Consider the following 18,180-nt stretch of genomic DNA (forward strand, 5'->3'; position numbering starts at 1 on the left):
ATCATAGGCGAGCTCTTAGAGCCGCCATGCGCGCCGTTGGTTAAGGTGGGTCGGAGGTGCCTCCTTGCGCATGCGTCATAAGGATGCGCCCGCCCCGCCCGAAAGGAGCGGCGGAACCGGGCTCCTTCCTCCCGCCCGCCTCCTCAGAGCCCTACGCCTCAGGCGGGCTCGGCCCATTGGCTGCGCCAGGCCCCACCCCCGCCCGACAACCAATCCCCGCTAACAGCCGCGGCCCGGCCCCGAACTGACAGGTCTGGCAGCAAATCGGAGGGCCCGGGCAGGACCAGACGGCGGCGCTCGGCCGGGCGCCGAAGTTGTGGTGCGAGGGCCCGGGCCATGGGGGTAGGGCGGGTGGCGGGCGCGGGCCGGGGCCGCTCCCGGAGAGGGCAGGTGAGTGCGCGGGGCCGCCGGGGGCGGCGGGTTTTCCGGAGGGTTTTTGGTCGTGAACAAGCCGCCGCTGGGGTCCGGCTGCGGGTCTCGGCGGGGCAGGGCGGCTGGATCCGGGGAGGGTGTGCGGGGACACCCCCTGCCCTCAGCCGGGCCCTGCTCTGCCCGGGCAGGGCTCCCTCACCTGTGGGGGGGCTTTGTCCCCTTCCTCCCCTCACAACGGGGTGTTTCTGCCCTTTCACGGCCAGGCTGCCCCTGTCTCCCGACTCCGGGACGCTGGGACAGCCCATGGGTTAAAGTAATCCCTCGCAGGCCGAGGTTGGCCCAGAGAGTTCAGGGCCTGTACATGGGATGGGTCCTGCTATCTCAGGATGTGACCACAGGCCAGTTGTCCAGGGGATGCTCAGCCCACACCAGTTTGGGCGCTCTTTGAGTGGATCAGCAGGTACATGTCACTTGTGAGGATCACACCCCTGCGGTGTCTGTACAGCAGCCTCCCCCTCTGTGCACAGGGGTCTTCCCACCTGCGCCTGTTCTCAGGGTTGCTGATGTTCCTTGAGGTCTCCAGTGACAAGAGCCATCACGGCATGCAGGGACTTCAGACCGGTTTGCTGTGTGTGGTGCTTTCCAGACACCTGTGAGTCTGCCTCTAAGGAATTTAGTCTCCAAACTCAGCTCACAGCAATTACACTGACATGACCTCGGTCTATGTGAAGAGCAGCACTGTCATCCCCAGCACGTGGGGATGGCGTGACTAATGTAATGCCGCGTCCTGAACAGACAACAGAGGTACACAGGCAGTAGAGAAATTAAAAGCAGGGCTTGGAGGATTTCAGAGACATTTTGATAAGAGCTTTCCAAATGGCAAGGCCTCATGTTAAATGCCAGCTGAATATGTCACCCTTGGGGCCAAGCCAGTTTGCAAGCTCTTGTAAGCAAGGTCTGTGTAAGTTTCTGTTTTTGAGACTTAGTAAGAAGGCATTTAAAATCTTTCTCTGCTGATATGTGCAGCTTTTAGTTTGATTCCAGGGAGTCTTCTGTGGTCTATACTAAAGCAGGATTTCAGTGCAGGTTTTGGACCACTGAGTTCATTTGACCTAATTCTTTTTTTTTTTTTTTTTTTTCTTAGTATCACCTTGGAGGAATATAACCTTGCTGCCCCACTGGCTGGAAATATAGGCTTATCTACACTTCTGCCTGCAGTGCCTACCCTATCTCAGTGTGGTCTGGTGGTGGAAGAAAAGCAGCAGATAGGCTACAGAAAAATTTTTTGTGCTTCACTGAACTAATTGTTGCTTGTCCAAGCAAAACAAGATGGATGGGAAGAAGTGGTACCACGTTACAGATAAGACGGTTCCAGCAGGGCCCAAATCTCTTCTCTAGAGAGAAGTTCCATCATCAAAGAGGCTGAAAAGCAAACACTCCAATCGAGCAAAATGGAAGGAGGCAACAGTCCAAATCTCCAACTTCAGCAGCTCCTACTGGCCACAGCAGCCGTTTCTGTGCAGCCACACACTGATTCCTTTTCTTACAAGGTCAGATTTCTACCCCAGTCTATCCCTAGAAGGCCCTAACTATTCAAATAAGCTGATTATGCCACTATGTTTTAGTTATTTTTTTGCAGAAAGTGCACTGTCTGTATTTAGCCGTGCCTGGAGGCCCCAGTGTATTATATGCTGTGTATATAAAATGTGAGAGAAAGGAGGAGAAATTCTGTGTCTTGAGGAGCTAGACAAAGTGAAGAAAGGACTGGAAGTTAAAAGATGTGGATGTCTAAAGGTGGTTAGCTGCAATAAATTCTGCTAGGTGCCTTTTCAGACCAGCGCATACATCAGTAACTGAGATCCGATGTTCTGGTCTGATGTATATTCAAGCACTTGAATTTCAGGTGGGTCACAGTCATGCAGAGAGCCTGCAGCTGAGGTAGGACATGTTGCTGTAATTCCTCCTTATTCTCCAACTGGGAATGGAGCTGTTCCCAAATCAATTTCCTCTGAATCCCTGATTCTGAAGGTGCACAGAAAATCCCAGCAAGAAGGGCTTTTTTTTCACTGGAAAAAGTACTTTCCTGACAATGCAGTCCTAGGCCAGACTGATGTTGGCTTGCAAGCTCTGTCCATCCAGAAGCCAATCCCAAACCTGTGCTGCACTTAGTGTCTTTTCAGCTGAGGCACCATCTCCTCCTGTCTTAGAAAGTGAAGTCCAGTTGCTGAACCAGTAAATTGTGCTGAGGTCCTCTGGCTACATCTGTGATCGCACAGTGACATTTTTCTGCCAACTTTACTGTCCGTTGTGGGAAGGTATCTCAAGTGCTTTTGAATGAAGCTGCTTGGGTGAATCTTATTTTTGTACATCCTGATAAAGAGATTTTTGTTACGCTGATAAGAACTTAAAATCTTAAATTCCTTGCCTTACTATGTGTGAGAAAATCAAGAACAGAATATTTACTGTTAAGGGAGGAACACAAATGTGAACTCGGTTATCCCAAATCAATCAAAGCAAGTACGCCAGTGTATCTTGGAGAGCTACACTGAAATGAAAGTGCTAATGACAGCTAATGAGATTTAGACAGTTGTTGGAAGAACACAAATGCAAGTGGCCTGGCTTAGCCTCAGGCTCTTCTGTTCACTCCTAATATACGTTTCCTTTGTGAGTCAGCCTGCTTTACGTCCTTTTTTTTATTTCGAATTCTGTCTTTAGACCGTGAGAATTATTGCAAGCATTCCCAGCTTGCTTATTTGTGAGCTTGCTAGGAGTTGCTACCAGTTACCTATTACTTTGGAATAACTGGTTCATATAAAAAAAAGCATAAAATCTGTGCTAATTGGGCTATCTCATCAAATGGGCTAAATTTTACCTACTGAACCAGCAGATGTTATAAGTGGAGAAGAACAGAATAGTTCTTAAGATGTGACCTGCAGAATGCAGAGGTTGCTGCTTCATACTTTGCTGAATTCCAGGGCAACAAACATGCTCATGAAAAGAGTTTTTCAAAGGGAAGATGGACTGAATGGGTTGTTGTGTTTAGCTTTATCTTCTCCTCCTCTGAGAAACTGCACAGAATGCAAATATATGCATACTAAGTCTCTTGTAGAAAGTGTCTGTTAAGGAAGGGTTATCTTTCACCTGAGTTTCACAGATTTGGAACATAGCCACAGGGAACTTACCTGAGTTGCCCTAGGTCATGTAGAAAGGAGGAAGATAAACAGAGATTTTATTGTCAGGTGATCTAGGAACGGTTTTCAAAGTCTGCTCTCTTCCAGATTATGCAAAAAGTTCCAACTTCCTTCAGGGTCCAGTGGCTAAATTTAATACATGTGTGTTTGCTTTGTTTTTACAGGAGAACTTGATTGGTGCATTACTAGCTATTTTTGGGCATCTTGTTATCAGTATTGCACTCAACCTCCAGGTGAGTATCATGAAGCAAATATTGATCCTGCCTCAAGTATCCTGCATTAAAAAGCATCAAGCATGCCAAAGACTCTTTGCTTTTATTTTCTTTTCTAGAAATACAGCCACATCCGGCTGGCAGGTTCCAAAGACCCCCGAGCCTACTTCAAAACAAAGACGTGGTGGTGTGGACTGTTTCTGCTGGTGCTGGGTGAACTGGGAGTGTTTTCCTCTTACGCCTTTGCTCCTCTTTCACTGATTGTGCCACTCAGTGCAGTGTCTGTTATAGGTAAGGGGGAAAGAGGCAACAGCCATACACGTCTGACTGCGTTCCAGTGTCAGATTGCTGATCGTAATTTTCTGATTCTCTGTCCTTTTCTTTTTTTATAGCTAGTGCAATCATAGGAATTATATTTATTAAAGAAAAATGGAAGCCCAAGGATTTTTTGAGTAAGTTCCACAGTTCTTTTCATTTTTCCTCTCTGTTTACAAGCCATTCAACACATAGCATGGCCTCTGAAGAATCAAAATTAGAGGAGATGGCAAGATCGCCATTAGCTATAGTACCTCTTTGAAGAAATGTGTCATCTCATCCACTGTTTGTCAGAATCTTTTTGTTTGTTTGTTTCTGACTTCTGCCAAATTATCTGAATCTCACAGGTTTTAGAAATACATGAAATGGTACTTATTTGCAAGATTTGAGAATCACAGTTCTCTGGGCTGAAGCTGCAGCCTAAGCCCTAACTCTGCCCTAGCCCAGGCACAACTGAATCAGCTGAATTTCGTAGATGTGAAGTGTTTGCAGAACTGGGGCATTCATTCTTCCAGTTCCTACAAGATGGGCTGTAGGCACTGCCAGGCAGGATAAGCCCCAGATACAGAACTTGTAGCTCCTGTTTGTTTAGCAGATGCCACCTGGTATGAGCTTTTTTCCTCAACTCACAGCACACACATTGCCTAGGGTTTTTTTGGTTCTAATATTTTGAAAGTGGGGCATGAAGAGCAGAGGAATGAGTCATTCAGAGGAATGTGCATGATGTCATTACTGGTCACTGTGCATGTGCAATATTAATTCCATGCATCCACACTAACCCACTAACTTTGTCCTCTCTCTTTTTTATTTTTTTTTTTTTTTTTTGGTCCTTTGGTTGTCGAAGGGCGCTATGTTTTGTCCTTTGTAGGCTGTGGTTTGGCAATTATTGGAACTTATCTGCTGATAACATTTGGACCTAATAGTCATGAGAAGATGACAGGAGAAAATATCACTAGGCATTTAGTGAGCTGGCCATTTCTGTTGTATATGGTAAGATGGCCCATAAAATGTGGGACAGTTTTCTGCTATATGCCTGATTGGGAGTTTAATTTCAAGCATTATTTTTCCTTATGCTAACTAGCAATATTCCTTGTACTTGCTAATGAACCTGTGCCAGCTTTTCCCGGTGTCAGTTCCACATTGCTTGTGGACACATGCATGCACAATTTGGAAGTCTCCCATTCTTTCTCTGAATTATTATGTTTGGACTTAAATATTTTTAACTGAAAAGTTTTAAAATAGCTTGCTCTCTCTGTGACCTGCCAGCTCCAGCCTGTGGTAGTAGTACTGATGGCAGCTGAGAGCAACTGCTCCAGAGGTGTCCAAATACTGTGCTTGCATCTGGGCCTTTTCTGGACTGACTTTCTCTGGACCCATCACTCTCTCATTGAAGATCTTATGAAATCTGTTGTTTTTTAATGGAGATAAGTTTGGCTGTTAAATAAGAGGTGTGCTGCAGGGATCACTTAAAGAAGCTCTTTACAGAAAGTAGGCTGAGATCTCCGATGTGAATATTCAGTCAGGATTATTTGTTCTGCTGCTTTACCATGAATATAACGTCAAAAGTGTCCCATGTTTCCTGTTCTGCAATAAGCTACTGAATAGCTCATCTAATTAGAATCTAAGATCATGCTAAATTTGATCTATAATTGTGTGGGATCCCCATTTTCCTTTGATTTGCCCTGTTGTGTAATTCTAATGTTTGACAATCCCATTTACTGCCAACCCCCTATACCACACATTTTTTTAATATTCTCATTTGTATCTTTTGTAGCTTGTGGAGATTATCATATTCTGCCTGCTACTGTATTTTTACAAGGAGAAAAATGCAAACTACATTGTAGTTATTCTTCTGCTGGTAGCTTTGCTGGGTAAGTTGATATAGACTTACAAGATCTTCCAACTCGGACTTGTAACAGTAAACTACAGGAAGCTGAGGCATTTGTGGCTTCTGTGGAATTATATTGACCTAATTAATGTTACAAAATGCACCATTCTACTTCAGGAATGTTATTACAAATTAGATAAACATCACTGCAAGACATTAGCTTTAGGATCTTTGCAAAGACCTTTGAACAATTAAGACTTATATCCCATAAGAACAAATAATCTGCCAAATACAGAAAGTGCAAGTTATTTATTAGTGTTCTTAATTTTAATCTGTGTGTGCAAAGCTTGGTACAATATCTTATTTATTCAATGGATAAGGAAGGCTGATTCAGTGGATGAAAGAGAGGATTTGACCTACAAGAGTCTCCTTCGCTTTGGGAATATTTGCTGTGTGGCAAAAGAAATGATAAATACTTTGTCAGTGCCAATATGTCCCTATTTAAACTGGGAAGAGCCTCTGGGTGTGGGGTCAAATGATGCTTTTGATATCCTCGTAGCTTACAGTGTGATCCTCCAGTGACTTTGGAAATGCCAGGATTTCACTTGTACCTTTCTCCACATGAATCTGTTTTTTTAAGAAACCGTGATCAATTAAACTTTAAAAAGGGTGAATAACAGCAAGGCAGTGACGCAGTCTGACGTGCTGTTGAATCTATGTCATAGACCTCAATTTTTTGCTATTTATGCAACTTCAGTCACTGCAGTGTCTTGTCTTTTTATTTTTGTTGAACTGTTTGGGGCTGGATGCCTCACCGATGCCTCAGAGGCTGTGTGAATCATAGACAAAGCAACTACCCTAATTCTGAACGGCGCTGACTTGTGCTTTCAGGAAATGGAAAGGAAGTAGGCTCTTTCTGATTCTTGTTTTGCAAACTTCCTTAGCTTTATTAACTAAGCCAACTGGAATCAGAAATGAAAATTTGTATCCTTCCATCATGTGATTGCACAACACTGTTTAAACATGTAAAAAAAAAAAAAAACCCCAAACAGTAAATGCTCCCAGTCCTGCAGACAAGAGAACTGTGATACGGAAAGGTTAAGTGATTTATTGAAGGTCACTGTGGTGTGTTGTTGGGAATAAAACTGTCAGAGCTGGGGATAAAATATGCAGTTTGCATCCCTTGGTTGGCCTGGCAAAGGGAGGGTTTGTAGATCTTGGGTTTGTTTGGAGCTGCCTGTCCTGAGTAGAGCGAATGTGCAGTGTTCCTGTCCCATTGCGCGTGTGTCAGTGCTACAGCTGAGTCTTGGTAAACGTTCACAGGTTCCATGACTGTTGTGACGGTGAAAGCTGTGGCAGGAATGATTGTTGTCTCCATACAAGGAAACTTGCAACTCGACTACCCTATATTTTATATCATGTTGGTGTGCATGATTGCTACAGCGATCTTTCAAGCAACGTAAGACATTCACTCTCTTTTGTCTATAATTGTGCTGATTTCAGTGGATCGGTAATTAGTGGGCTGTTTGTTACCCATTCCAAGAATGCTGATTAAATTTTGGGAGATGAATTATCCATTCTCTTCTGTGACCTGTCCTCAAATCCATGTCACAGGAGCCTGGGATAGTGGTGGTGTTTGCTTTTCCATGTAGTGACACTGCCAAGTAGTTTTAATCCCAAAGTCATACATCATTCAAGTATTTGCGAAACAATGTTGGGGATGAAATGGTGTCAAATCAAATACAGTATCTGTGGGCTGGCTAAAGTCAAAGTGGAGAATCAGTGTTGGTGATGATGGGTCTATTTATTTTTTTTTTCCTCTGTACTTGTAATAACATAAAAAGACGGTAGCAGGAGGGATAAAAGCTATTCAAAATGTGAATGACATTCTGGCCCTAAGGTCAGTGGCAGTAATTTCGCTGCTTTTAGTCAGGATAACCATAAGGCTTACTCTTCTATCATTTATATTAATTCCAAGGGATGCTGGGCAGGTTTAGTGAGAAAGAAAATAAAGTTTCTTAACTTCGTGTATCACTTTTGAAAGGTGTTTCGAAAAAGGAGACCTATACTAGTTCATGATAACTTCTATACAATTTGAGCATCCTTCCCAAATCAACCCGTTGCCTGTCACTGTATTGCAGATTTTTAGCTCAAGCCTCACAGCTGTATGACTCATCTCAGATTGCCAGCATCGGCTATATCCTGTCCACAACAGCAGCAATCACAGCAGGTAACAGTGCACAAAATAGTGTATTGGTCCTTTCTAAAAGAAGGGCAAAAGATTTTTGGAAAACAGTCCTCACTTACAGACAAGGAAGGTGAATACTCAGCAAGATGATGACTTGTATTTTCTTGTCATCTCTCTTCTCCATCTGGCTTTGCTTCTTTTTTCTTTCCGAAAATGTGAATTATCCCATTAGACTGTGTTAAAATTTTCCGCTCTGTCATTTTGTTTAAAGTGTATGGGAACTTCGGTTTGAGACTGTATTACTTGTACCATGCCAGCGTGTAGAAGAGGGGGATGTATGCTCTTAGATGTGCAACTTGAATACACAGCTAAAATTTCTCCTTGTGTAATTTTATCCAGATTTTGTTAAAATGTATGTGATACAGTGTATAAAGGTATTTGCTTCCTCTGTACAAAGGTGTTACAATTCTCTTCCTGATAGTCTCATTTGCATTGTGTCTAAAACGCAGCTGCTCACAGCTTTAGAAGCACTTTCCTTTCTGAACAGTTTACTGCAATTTCAGCCCTTGCCCACATCGGAAAAGCTTTGTCTGCATGAACAAAGATGAGCATTTTCAACCCCTCAGGCTTCAGACCCGATGAGCAGCCTTTTTAAGGTTTTGTTCTTGTTAGACATATGAGCAAAACTGGGGGGAAAAAACCCCAACCAACGAAACAAAACACACAACCCCAACACCCAGAGAAAGTGCATCTGCTTGACGGTGATGGATACTATCTGTGTAAACAGTAATGCTCTTCTAGGTGTATAAGGGCAATAGCTTCCCCCATAAATTACACATTGCCTTTTAATGCTCTTCTTCAATGTCACGAGAGAGTATTTCCTACTCTTTAGCTAATGTTTATTTCCTGTCATGTTCTAAGCCATATGCTGCTCTCGGATTCATCAGCTTATTTACTTTTCTTCAATTAGAAATGTAAAGAGTAGGAGCCAGAATGCATGTCCTGTTGACATCCAGGACACCAAGGATACTTTTCATCTTATAGGTTTGAGCCATATATACTTATTTGGGGTCAAGAGTTTGTATCGTGTTGTAGTTTTTGGTTTGTCATTCAGACTTCAGAAATACAGTCTCTCTTGTTTATACGATAACCACTGCTGTGTGGTGAGACTTTGGCTCAGGCTTTATTAGCACAGTGACCTGCAATAGTTGCAGCGATGTTTCCTTCGCAGCCCCTCACCCCAATATGGAAAGATTTGTACTAGTTGCTGTGCTGCTGAACAGGTTTACTTGCATCTATATTAGTTACACAAGTATAGCTATTTTGGTAGTGAAATTCTAAAAGATTTGTCAATAAATTGTGTTAAAGTGGAAATTAGGCCACCTTTTTCTATTTTAAGATCATTAAAAAAAACAAAGGTGCTTACTATAAAAATAGGAATCTTAACGTGATTTGGTTTCTGGAGGGACTAGTGCTGGATGTAGACAGATGTAGCACTAATTGCTTATGTAAGCTGGGAAGAAAGATGTCATTAATTATTTCCTTTTCCAAGGAGCAACTTTTTACTTGGACTTCACCGGCGAAGATGTTCTCCATATATGTATGTTTGCACTTGGGTAAGTATTTAAAGTTTCCTTGATAGAACCGGAAGTATTTTTTTGTATCACTAAAATTTTAAAAATACCTATATATCTCTCCATATATGTATTATCTCTGTACATTCTTGGAGAGGAGAACAAACTGAAAGCACTTGCTCTGTTAGACAATGGCCGGTAGAGCTCAGTTCTTGTCTGAGTGATGATGATGCTCTAGAGGAATTGTATAATGATGGGTTATGCATAATTGTACAACATTAAACACTAAATCCCTTACTGACTGAACTGGAGATCAGCTTGGATGTCAAAGCATATGGGCTGTTTTTCAAACTACCAGCTCATGAATCTAGAAGAATTGCAGAATAACCAAAAGAAGCTATCTCTTGGGAATCTATTTCAGGTTTTGCTCCGAGCCTTTGCTGAACTGTGACTGGACTTCTGGAGTCCTGTTTTTTAGGGCATGAGCACTCACACAGTGCAGATACGATCAGTAAAACATTTGCTGTGTAACTCTGTATTTAGTCTTAGTACAGTATCTTGATGTGATTAGGTCTCCATAATCAGGGGACATTCAGAAACGTCTTTCAGATTAGTACAGGAAAAAAAACAAATGGGAGATTAATGTTATGAACTGCACCTTTCTCTGTCAACATACTGTAAAAATCAAGATTGACAGCTGTTAGTTTGTTTACCCGTGGGAAACCTTTCAAAGGTCAGGCTGCTAACTCCTGGAATTTCGTGAAAGAAAACCAAATTTTGATATGTGTCCTCTCCCCTTTAGTCAGTCAAGGTTAATTCATTAATTAACATGAAAACTTTTCCCTGCGTTTTGATAAAGAAAAAGTGAAATTGTTCTGATTGCTAGATGGATTTCAATACTGTAGAAGAGGGTTATTCAGCTGACACAGCCCACTGTAATTCTCACTTCACAGTACTTTCGCTTCTGGTTCTGAATTCTTTATGGTGCTACATGATAGGCACTCAGAAGAAGCAACATGCAATATTACCTCCTCTCCCTCTTCAGTTCGCTCAGTAGATCTTGTCTTCTCTCTCTCAGGTGCCTCATAGCATTTTTAGGTGTCTTCCTGATCACAAGAAATAGGAAGAAATCTGTACCGTTTGAACCTTACATATCAATGGATGCTATGCCAGGTAACAGTAAAAATCAAGTGGTTTATCACTCTTTCTCCTCTAAGGGTTGGATTTCACAGTGAAGGCTCAAGCTTTAGGCTCTGTTAAGTATCCGGATATATCAGGCAGCTATGTTGTTTTCTAGTTTTTCCTTCTCTTGTTTGTGCCTTGTGAGGGGTACGTGCATGTTTTGCATGGAGCAAAGAGGTGATGTGCCACTCGGATGCCACTTATGCTGGGTCCTCTGACACCAGGGAGATGCCATATTTTGTCAGAACAGCCTTGTCCGGTTGACTGCTGTCTGTGAAGATGAACTAGTTTTAAGCATATGCTTGGCACTGGGCTTGGTCTTCATCCAGCAGGAAGAACTGATTACTGGGGAGGACTAAGGTGTGCTGCAAGAGGTAGAGGCCAGGGGGAGCAGAAATTTCTTTTGGGAAGTACAGCTAAATTCTCTTTGTGGTAAGCTGTATAAAAGATATGCAGCACTTGATAAATAACTGACTGCCATCTCTCATTCACTCGAAGCTTATTTCTCCATTAGTTGCTTTAGTGCTAAGCAGAAAAACATTATGTCTTTCATTTAACACTCAAGGAACTGATGAGCTACATATCACGAACACTAAGATTTTTATAGTTTGCTGATTTAACAGAGTGCAGGAAGAATGCGCTTTTGTTCCTAAGCATTTAATCTCTGTCTTTGCTCTTTTCAGGCATGCAGAACATGCACGATAAAGGGATTGCAGTTCAGCCTGACCTCAAAACTTCTTTTTCCTACGGTGCCCTAGAGAACAATGACAACATGCCGGAAATTTATACTCCAGCTACATTGCCGATCGTGCAGGAGCAACATGGTTCCAAAGGAGTTTCTGCTCCACCCTACCGGGTGTTGGAGCACAGCAAAAAGGAGTGAGTGACCTTTAAGGAACTGATATGAATCGTCAGAAGTATGACCTTTATTTATTTACCCATTAAAATATAAGCAAGTGTAAAGACAACCTTGATATAGTTTAAAGCTCATCTCAAACTTAACTTTCAAGGCTGATTATTAAAATAATCAACCCTCTAAAGTTGAAAGCATTTCTCTTAGCAAGAAGTAAATCACAGTTCTCTGTTGGTTCTCTGTCAGTTCACACTGGAAGCGTGAAATGGTGAGGGCAGTTATCATGGCATTATGGAACCAATGACACAGCAGATGCTGTGAAAATGCAGAGCTGTGGGAGGAGACGTGACTGTGCAATTTTAGTCCTGCTGAGAGCGGGTTTATCTCCAAATAGAAGTTTTCAGGAGTTGCTCACAGAGGGAGGAGGGCAGGATTTAATCTTTCATATATAGAGACTGTGATGGATTTCCAGAAAAGTTGTAAATCCTCATGTCTCTAGTGTAACCACCAAACTACCTTAACATGGCAATAAAGTGTAATTGTTTTCAAACACGAATACTGAAACGTACCGTGTCTTTAGAACAGCATATTTTGTTAGAGTAAGCAAGTACTTTATTCCTTCAAAACATGAATCTTGCGCACTTCCTGTGCAACTGTTCTCTGCCTAGTGTTGAACATATGCACTGAGTATGTGAATTGTTTTTATAGCACCACTGGATTTTATGGCAGCTTAGAACAAAGATTACTTGCCAGTTTTCTGATTTCATAGCAGGAGCTTCAAGTTGGATTAAATGGTGCAGAGGGAACACTGTAAAGTACAAAACAAGAGGAAATGAGAATAGTAACATGGCTGGTATCTGGTGGGAGTTTTTTGTAGTTCTTCATGGGGTCCTAATTCTCTTACCACTTTTATTTTCTTTCTGGTTGAGGCACGATTTCCAGCTTTGTTAGTGGTCTTAAATGCTTAAAGATGTTGACATTCCTTAGTTAAAAAGCTCAGTGTAGGTGTTGTAGTAGGCTGGACTCCCCCTCCCTTTTTTTTTTTTTTTCTTTTAAAAAAAAAAAAGGCAAAAAAGGGTATCGGGTGAATGACCTAAGAAGAAAAAAGAAGCATACGCAGTCCAGCACTCAGTGAGGACTGTAAGAATAATGGAGCATTGTGTACTCGTGATATTTATCTTTCCAGCTTCCAAGAGATGGCTAGAAGCTGATATGAAGGGAGAATAGACACAAGGGGGGGGAAACTTGTCAAGTGAAAAGGACAAAGTACAACATTGCTGGCATATGCAAGTTACACTGGCACTCTGATACTATCATCTTCTCTAAAAGCAGTTGTTTTGCTGGGAAACAGAATTTTAAGTCTACTTGGTGTGTCTTGGACTGTATGCATAGCAGAGTGTCTCCATGACCTTAGACGACTTTATTTGAAATGAATAGTCCTTGTATTCCATGCATTTTTAAGTGGTTACTCTGACACCAAGGGGTTTGGGAGGATCTTGGACTTGCAACAGTGGCTTTCTGCAATTTATTTTTTTTTTGTAAATTGACTTAGGGCCAGTATCTGTTCCCACTACCAGAAATTCCCAAGAACTCCACTGACTTGTACATAGTTATTCCAGATTCTTGCTATTGTATATGACAACAGAACCATTCTGTTGCATGTTTGCTTTGCCAGCTATGAATACTAATTTAATTTGGAAATACGTGAGACTGCTTTGACATTTTTGTGCAGTTTAGAAAAATTATAACCTTCGCCCCCTGCGAAGAGTAGCTGCCTAGTGGCTGTACGTGTACCTATATGTGAAGTTTCTTCACCAACTTGGCACGTCTGACAATTCAGATCTTATCAGTGGCATCCCGTACACTACAGCTTATGAAACCTCAAGAAATAACAGCTTTTCTTTTGCCCTCAATACTTTTTCTGTTTAAGTAAGATAACAATGTTAATGGGCTAATAACTGCCGGAACATTAATCTTGTTGGAGTTGCAGTGACACTGATTTACTACCTTTTGGCTTTATATCTCCGGTAATCAGTTGTTTGTGAATTTATGTGCAGCTTTTGTTCATTAACAATACAAAACAAAGTAGTACAGGGGAGGCTGAATGGGAAGGGAACAAGAATGCTGGCTTTTCTTATCTCTTCCCTTTTAATCAATGAGTCAGTAGCTGTTTTGACCTATTAGTTCTGAAACTACAGAAACATACTGTTTTAAAACAAGCTGTGCTAAACCATGCATGGCTCCAAACTCTACTTTGTACATGGCAATAGTCTCTGTGTTCAATTATTTTATAGCACAGCAACATCTGTAATAATTAATCAGAAGCACCTGAAAATGTTTTGCTGTGGACTTCTACTATTAGGATGGTCCTAGGTGTAACAGAACATAGTTTTCTTGGTTCTTAGTTTTTTGGTAATATTTAAAAACTGCAGTTGACGGGTGTGCAGACTTTCTAGCCAATAAATGGCTGATCAGGTTTTTCTCCTAATCGTGGGACCTGACATCATGAAAGACAGACACAGAGTGCTTTGCTGGGGGAAAGAGCTACTCTGATGTGGAGCCCCTGCTCGTACTTCTCTCTTGTGGGCTGCTCTCTGCCTTGATTCACTGATTTTTTTGCAGTAAACTGCCCGGATTCTCCACAGCCCTGTGGCCTGAGCACTGACTGACTCCTGGCCTGACCTCTCTCTCTGCCAGAGAGCCCTCAGTTGTCAGCATGCGGCCATCTTCTGCTCTGGCTGAAATTTCCTCCAGCCCTAGCATGAGCTTTTGTATTATTGTGCTATTTTGGCCCTTTTATTTCAAAGATTCTAAAGGCAAAAGTCTTGCTCTAAAGCTTTATATAACCATGTTTTATTTACGCAGTCTGTGAGTGTTTAAATAATTCTACTTAATAATGACAGAGCCCTTTACCTGCAGGGAGACTTGCTTTTGGAGACTTCCTGACAAAGGACTCCAAGGGAGGTGATGTCTGTTTCAGCAGCACATAAATCACAATATTTTTGATTACTCCATTGTGCCACATCAGTAGAGCCTGAGGTGCTCCTTGGGCTATAGGCCTCAACTCGATGCACTGATGTCATACGGGTTGCATTTTTGCCAGTCTGCGTTAGCCACTGTAAGCACGGTATCGGACTGTCAGACTGCACCTTGCTCGTGCTTGCTGCCTATGTTCAATACTTGAATTTTAAAATGTGGGGTGTTTTTTGTATTTTATCCAGTCCCCCATTTCTTGCTCTTCCTCTCAAGCTTCCAAAAGATTTTATTTTCTGCTCTTCAGCACAGTCTTACAGCTGCCGTCTCTGTTGCTGAGAAGGCAGGAACAGGGGCCCCTAGGAGCCAAACATCTGTTTAAACTGACTGTAGGACTTCTGCGCTCTTTCTAACAGTGGGAGGGTATAGCTCAGGATTGAAATAAACTCCTTACCTCCCTTCTAGTTCAGAGCTTACAACCTGAAAACAGGAAGCTATTTGTACCCTCAAGTCTATACTTTCTACAGAATATTTGTTGGTCTGAGGTGACAATGGCCATGCCCAGGATTGCAGCAAATATTTACAACTAAACAGCACATGAAGAGCTAAAGGAGAGGAGCCCCATGCCACGTTCTAGTTCTTGTAGCATGAAAAATAATCTGTTGGTGCACAGCACACTCTAAAATATGTATGTCAAAACTTCAGTTTCTTCAGGGCGGATCCCAAGGGAGACAGGGCACTGTAAACAGCAGAGTATGCTTTTAGATTTCCAAATGTGCGGCATTTTTCAGCATCAAGAGCTGAAAAAGCATGCACAAAAATCAACTGTCTGCTGTCTCCTTTACTAAACTGGCAGAATAGCTCCTTGACTCTCCATCTCCTAGCTTCTTTATCAAATATGAACTGACATCTGTTGCCTCCACACTGTGTGGCTTTTCAATGCACCAGAGCACTTAATACGTTCTCAGTGTACATCTTACATGTAACTTAATGCTGTGGAATACAGCTCCTCTGTTGGCTGAATGTTCAAAATGATCTGCCTACACTGTTCTCTTGTTCACATTAAAATGTGTAAATAAATCAAGCTTCACAGTATTGGACTATAAGGATAACTGCTTAATTTTTCATAAGCAATGTTGCATGTCTGTTTAATTCTATTTGTCTTTTAGATGAGACCTTTGGAAATGAAACTTAATAAAAGATTGTGGTAAAACCTATAGAATTCTGGTCTGCTTGGATACTTGCAAATGAAATGCAGATTGCTACAACTGATGTTTGGGGCTGCAGCATTACTAATGCTTGCAATTTTACATGAGTCTCCAACTAGTTCGTGTCAGCTTTAGGAATCATGCAGTTTTCTTTAAAAGCTTTACAGGGATTTAAAAAAAATAAAATCATCATTTCAGAGAAGAGCTTGAAAATGTGATCCAATTATAGCCTAAAGGAGTCAGGGGATACACACACAAGATGAGACAAATCACAAAACCAAAAACATTATATTATTGGTGGCCTGACTCATGATTTTTGTTTGCCTGCCAACTCAATACTGAAATTGAGACAACAGCATGCTTCTCTGAGACAGCAAAGACCTCTGATACTAGTTGGGAATGCTACGCTGTAGGAGATGCCATCCTTCAGATACAGGATATCATGTCTTTGATTGCAGGAGTAGACAGCTTAAGGGCATTTCCTAACAATACCATTAAGAGATACAGACAGTCATAAATTTAGAATACTGGCAATGTAGCTTAATTGAATGCTTGCCAACCTAATTAACGCTCACCATATGGGTTTTAGTCCAAGGGGATAAGTAGAAGATAACCCTCAGGATACTCTTAATTAAATGTATCTCTCGGGGGTCCAAACCACAAATGGGAAAAAAAAAAAAAAGAAAAAAAAAGAGCAGCCTTATCCACTTTGGTGTTAAAGCTGCACTTCATACAAGTCCCTGGACACGACTATTAAAACACTGGCTAGCAATTTCTTGAATGCTTGCAGAAGGAGCATAATTAAGCCCCAGAGTTTCTGATAAATGTGGTAATACTTTGTTAACATACATCGTTTAAAGGTTAGTGCATTATATCAGAGATAACTGTGTTAAGTGCTAATATAAAGAGGTGTCAATCAAGCCAGATGTCAGGATCATTACAAAAATGCATGCTACAACACGTGTTATTACAAAGGACAGAGTATTTAAAATGACCCTGAAATGGACACAAACATTGGGAGTTTGTGGTATTAGAGCAGAATATATTGCTAGCCAGGGAGGAAGAATGTAGTATTGAATTAATAAAGCATGTGATTGCAGGAAGGAAAGGCTAAAGTCATTGAGACCAGCCAATTACTGGCTAAATTTGCACTGCATCTAAATTGCAGAATAACGTATCTGGACAGGTAAAACTGATCTTACCTTTCTAAAAGTGAATTCTGCTATGCCCGGGTTTCTTACGAGGGAAAGGTCTGCACTGTGGACAAATTACAAGACTGAGAAGACCAGCTTAGCATCGCTTTCTGTCTTTCTGTACCTAAACTTTTGAAGAAGGCATTCAGACATAGAAATTTCAGTATTTACGTCAAAAATCCTAACTATCTTCTGGCTTTCTTAGTGAGGACAAAGCTGTTGAACTAAATATTTGCATCAGTGAAATTCAAGAGTTTTGTGTGCTTTCTGTGGAAAACGGATACACGCAAAAAAAGGCTGTTGGTTTGTGCTTTCTTTAGATGTAAATGTACACAAGCATTCATTTATCACACAGTTCCGATAACCACTGTCTCAAATCATCTCATCGCTGGATTAAGCCACGATTTACGCCGAGACACGAAGGACACAAACTGTTGCTGTTCCCACATGGCAATTGCCCGAGCATGTTCGCCAGACGAGGCCAACTGCAAGGTAAAACCGATTAACTTTGGCCGCCATCTAGAAGCGTACGCGGGCCTTTCGCAGCAGAAACCCCCACTCTGAGCATGAAGCGCCACAGCACAGGTACTGTGCTCTGAGAGTCATTCCAACGTCCTCTTCTCTGGCTTTGCCCTTCAAGGTCACGCGAGTGTCCTGACGGGCCACCCCAAGGCCCTCCTCCCTCAGGTCTCATGCTGTGTTTCAAGGCTGTTAATTAAAAACACGTTAAGAGGCCTCCATCCTCCATATTCATCCCTGCCAGCAACTCAGCTGCCGACTGCTTCTCCAGAGGCAGTTCCTAGAGCAATCTGCAGCTTTTGAATCAATTCTTATCTCTCTGAGCTCTGCCATTCCCTCAGGGAACCCAGGAAAGCCTTTCCTCGAGGCCAGGCCAGGACGGTGGTGGCCCATCGCCTCATAGAGGTGTAAAACACCGTTCGCTTCCCCAAAACGCTTCGCGCCCTTTGCTGTGGAGACCCTCGGCGGCCATGGGGAGGGGAGGGGGGGCGGAATACACCTGAAACCCACCGCAGAAACGGCGAAGCGGAGAGGAGATGGCGGCCCTCCGTGAGGGGACGGGGTTGGCGCAT

The 18,180-nt window shown here is 42.3% G+C and overlaps 1 protein-coding gene and 1 long non-coding RNA gene across 4 annotated transcripts; one reads left to right on the top strand and one right to left on the bottom strand.

The window, feature by feature from the left end:
* Nucleotides 1-106: 106 nt before the first annotated feature.
* On the top strand, nucleotides 107-17,610 carry NIPAL3 (NIPA like domain containing 3). Of its 3 annotated transcripts, none has more exons than XM_054223692.1 (13): nucleotides 107-390; nucleotides 1,517-1,922; nucleotides 3,728-3,796; nucleotides 3,895-4,066; nucleotides 4,168-4,227; nucleotides 4,959-5,080; nucleotides 5,865-5,961; nucleotides 7,242-7,377; nucleotides 8,060-8,148; nucleotides 9,659-9,722; nucleotides 10,759-10,853; nucleotides 11,546-11,741; nucleotides 17,445-17,610. In XM_054223692.1, exons 2-13 carry the CDS (start codon nucleotides 1,824-1,826, stop codon nucleotides 17,593-17,595), a joined length of 1,350 nt encoding a protein of 449 aa, XP_054079667.1. In that variant the 5' UTR covers nucleotides 107-390; nucleotides 1,517-1,823; the 3' UTR covers nucleotides 17,596-17,610. The 3 variants fall into 3 exon arrangements, with proteins under 3 accessions (XP_054079667.1, XP_054079666.1, XP_054079668.1); XM_054223691.1 differs by having other exon boundaries at nucleotides 109-390; nucleotides 4,935-5,080; XM_054223693.1 differs by lacking the exon at nucleotides 17,445-17,610 and adding an exon at nucleotides 14,338-15,922 and having other exon boundaries at nucleotides 111-390; nucleotides 4,935-5,080.
* On the bottom strand, nucleotides 11,757-18,170 carry LOC128918890 (uncharacterized). The gene is made up of 3 exons (XR_008469758.1): nucleotides 18,119-18,170; nucleotides 17,099-17,797; nucleotides 11,757-12,523 (listed from the first exon to the last, which is right to left on the bottom strand). It is a non-coding gene; the product is annotated as an uncharacterized LOC128918890 (long non-coding RNA).
* Between the last annotated feature and the right edge of the window lie 10 nt (nucleotides 18,171-18,180).

Source organism: Rissa tridactyla, chromosome 18 (genome assembly GCF_028500815.1).
Source record: "Rissa tridactyla isolate bRisTri1 chromosome 18, bRisTri1.patW.cur.20221130, whole genome shotgun sequence".
NCBI classification, from domain to species: domain Eukaryota; kingdom Metazoa; phylum Chordata; class Aves; order Charadriiformes; family Laridae; genus Rissa; species Rissa tridactyla.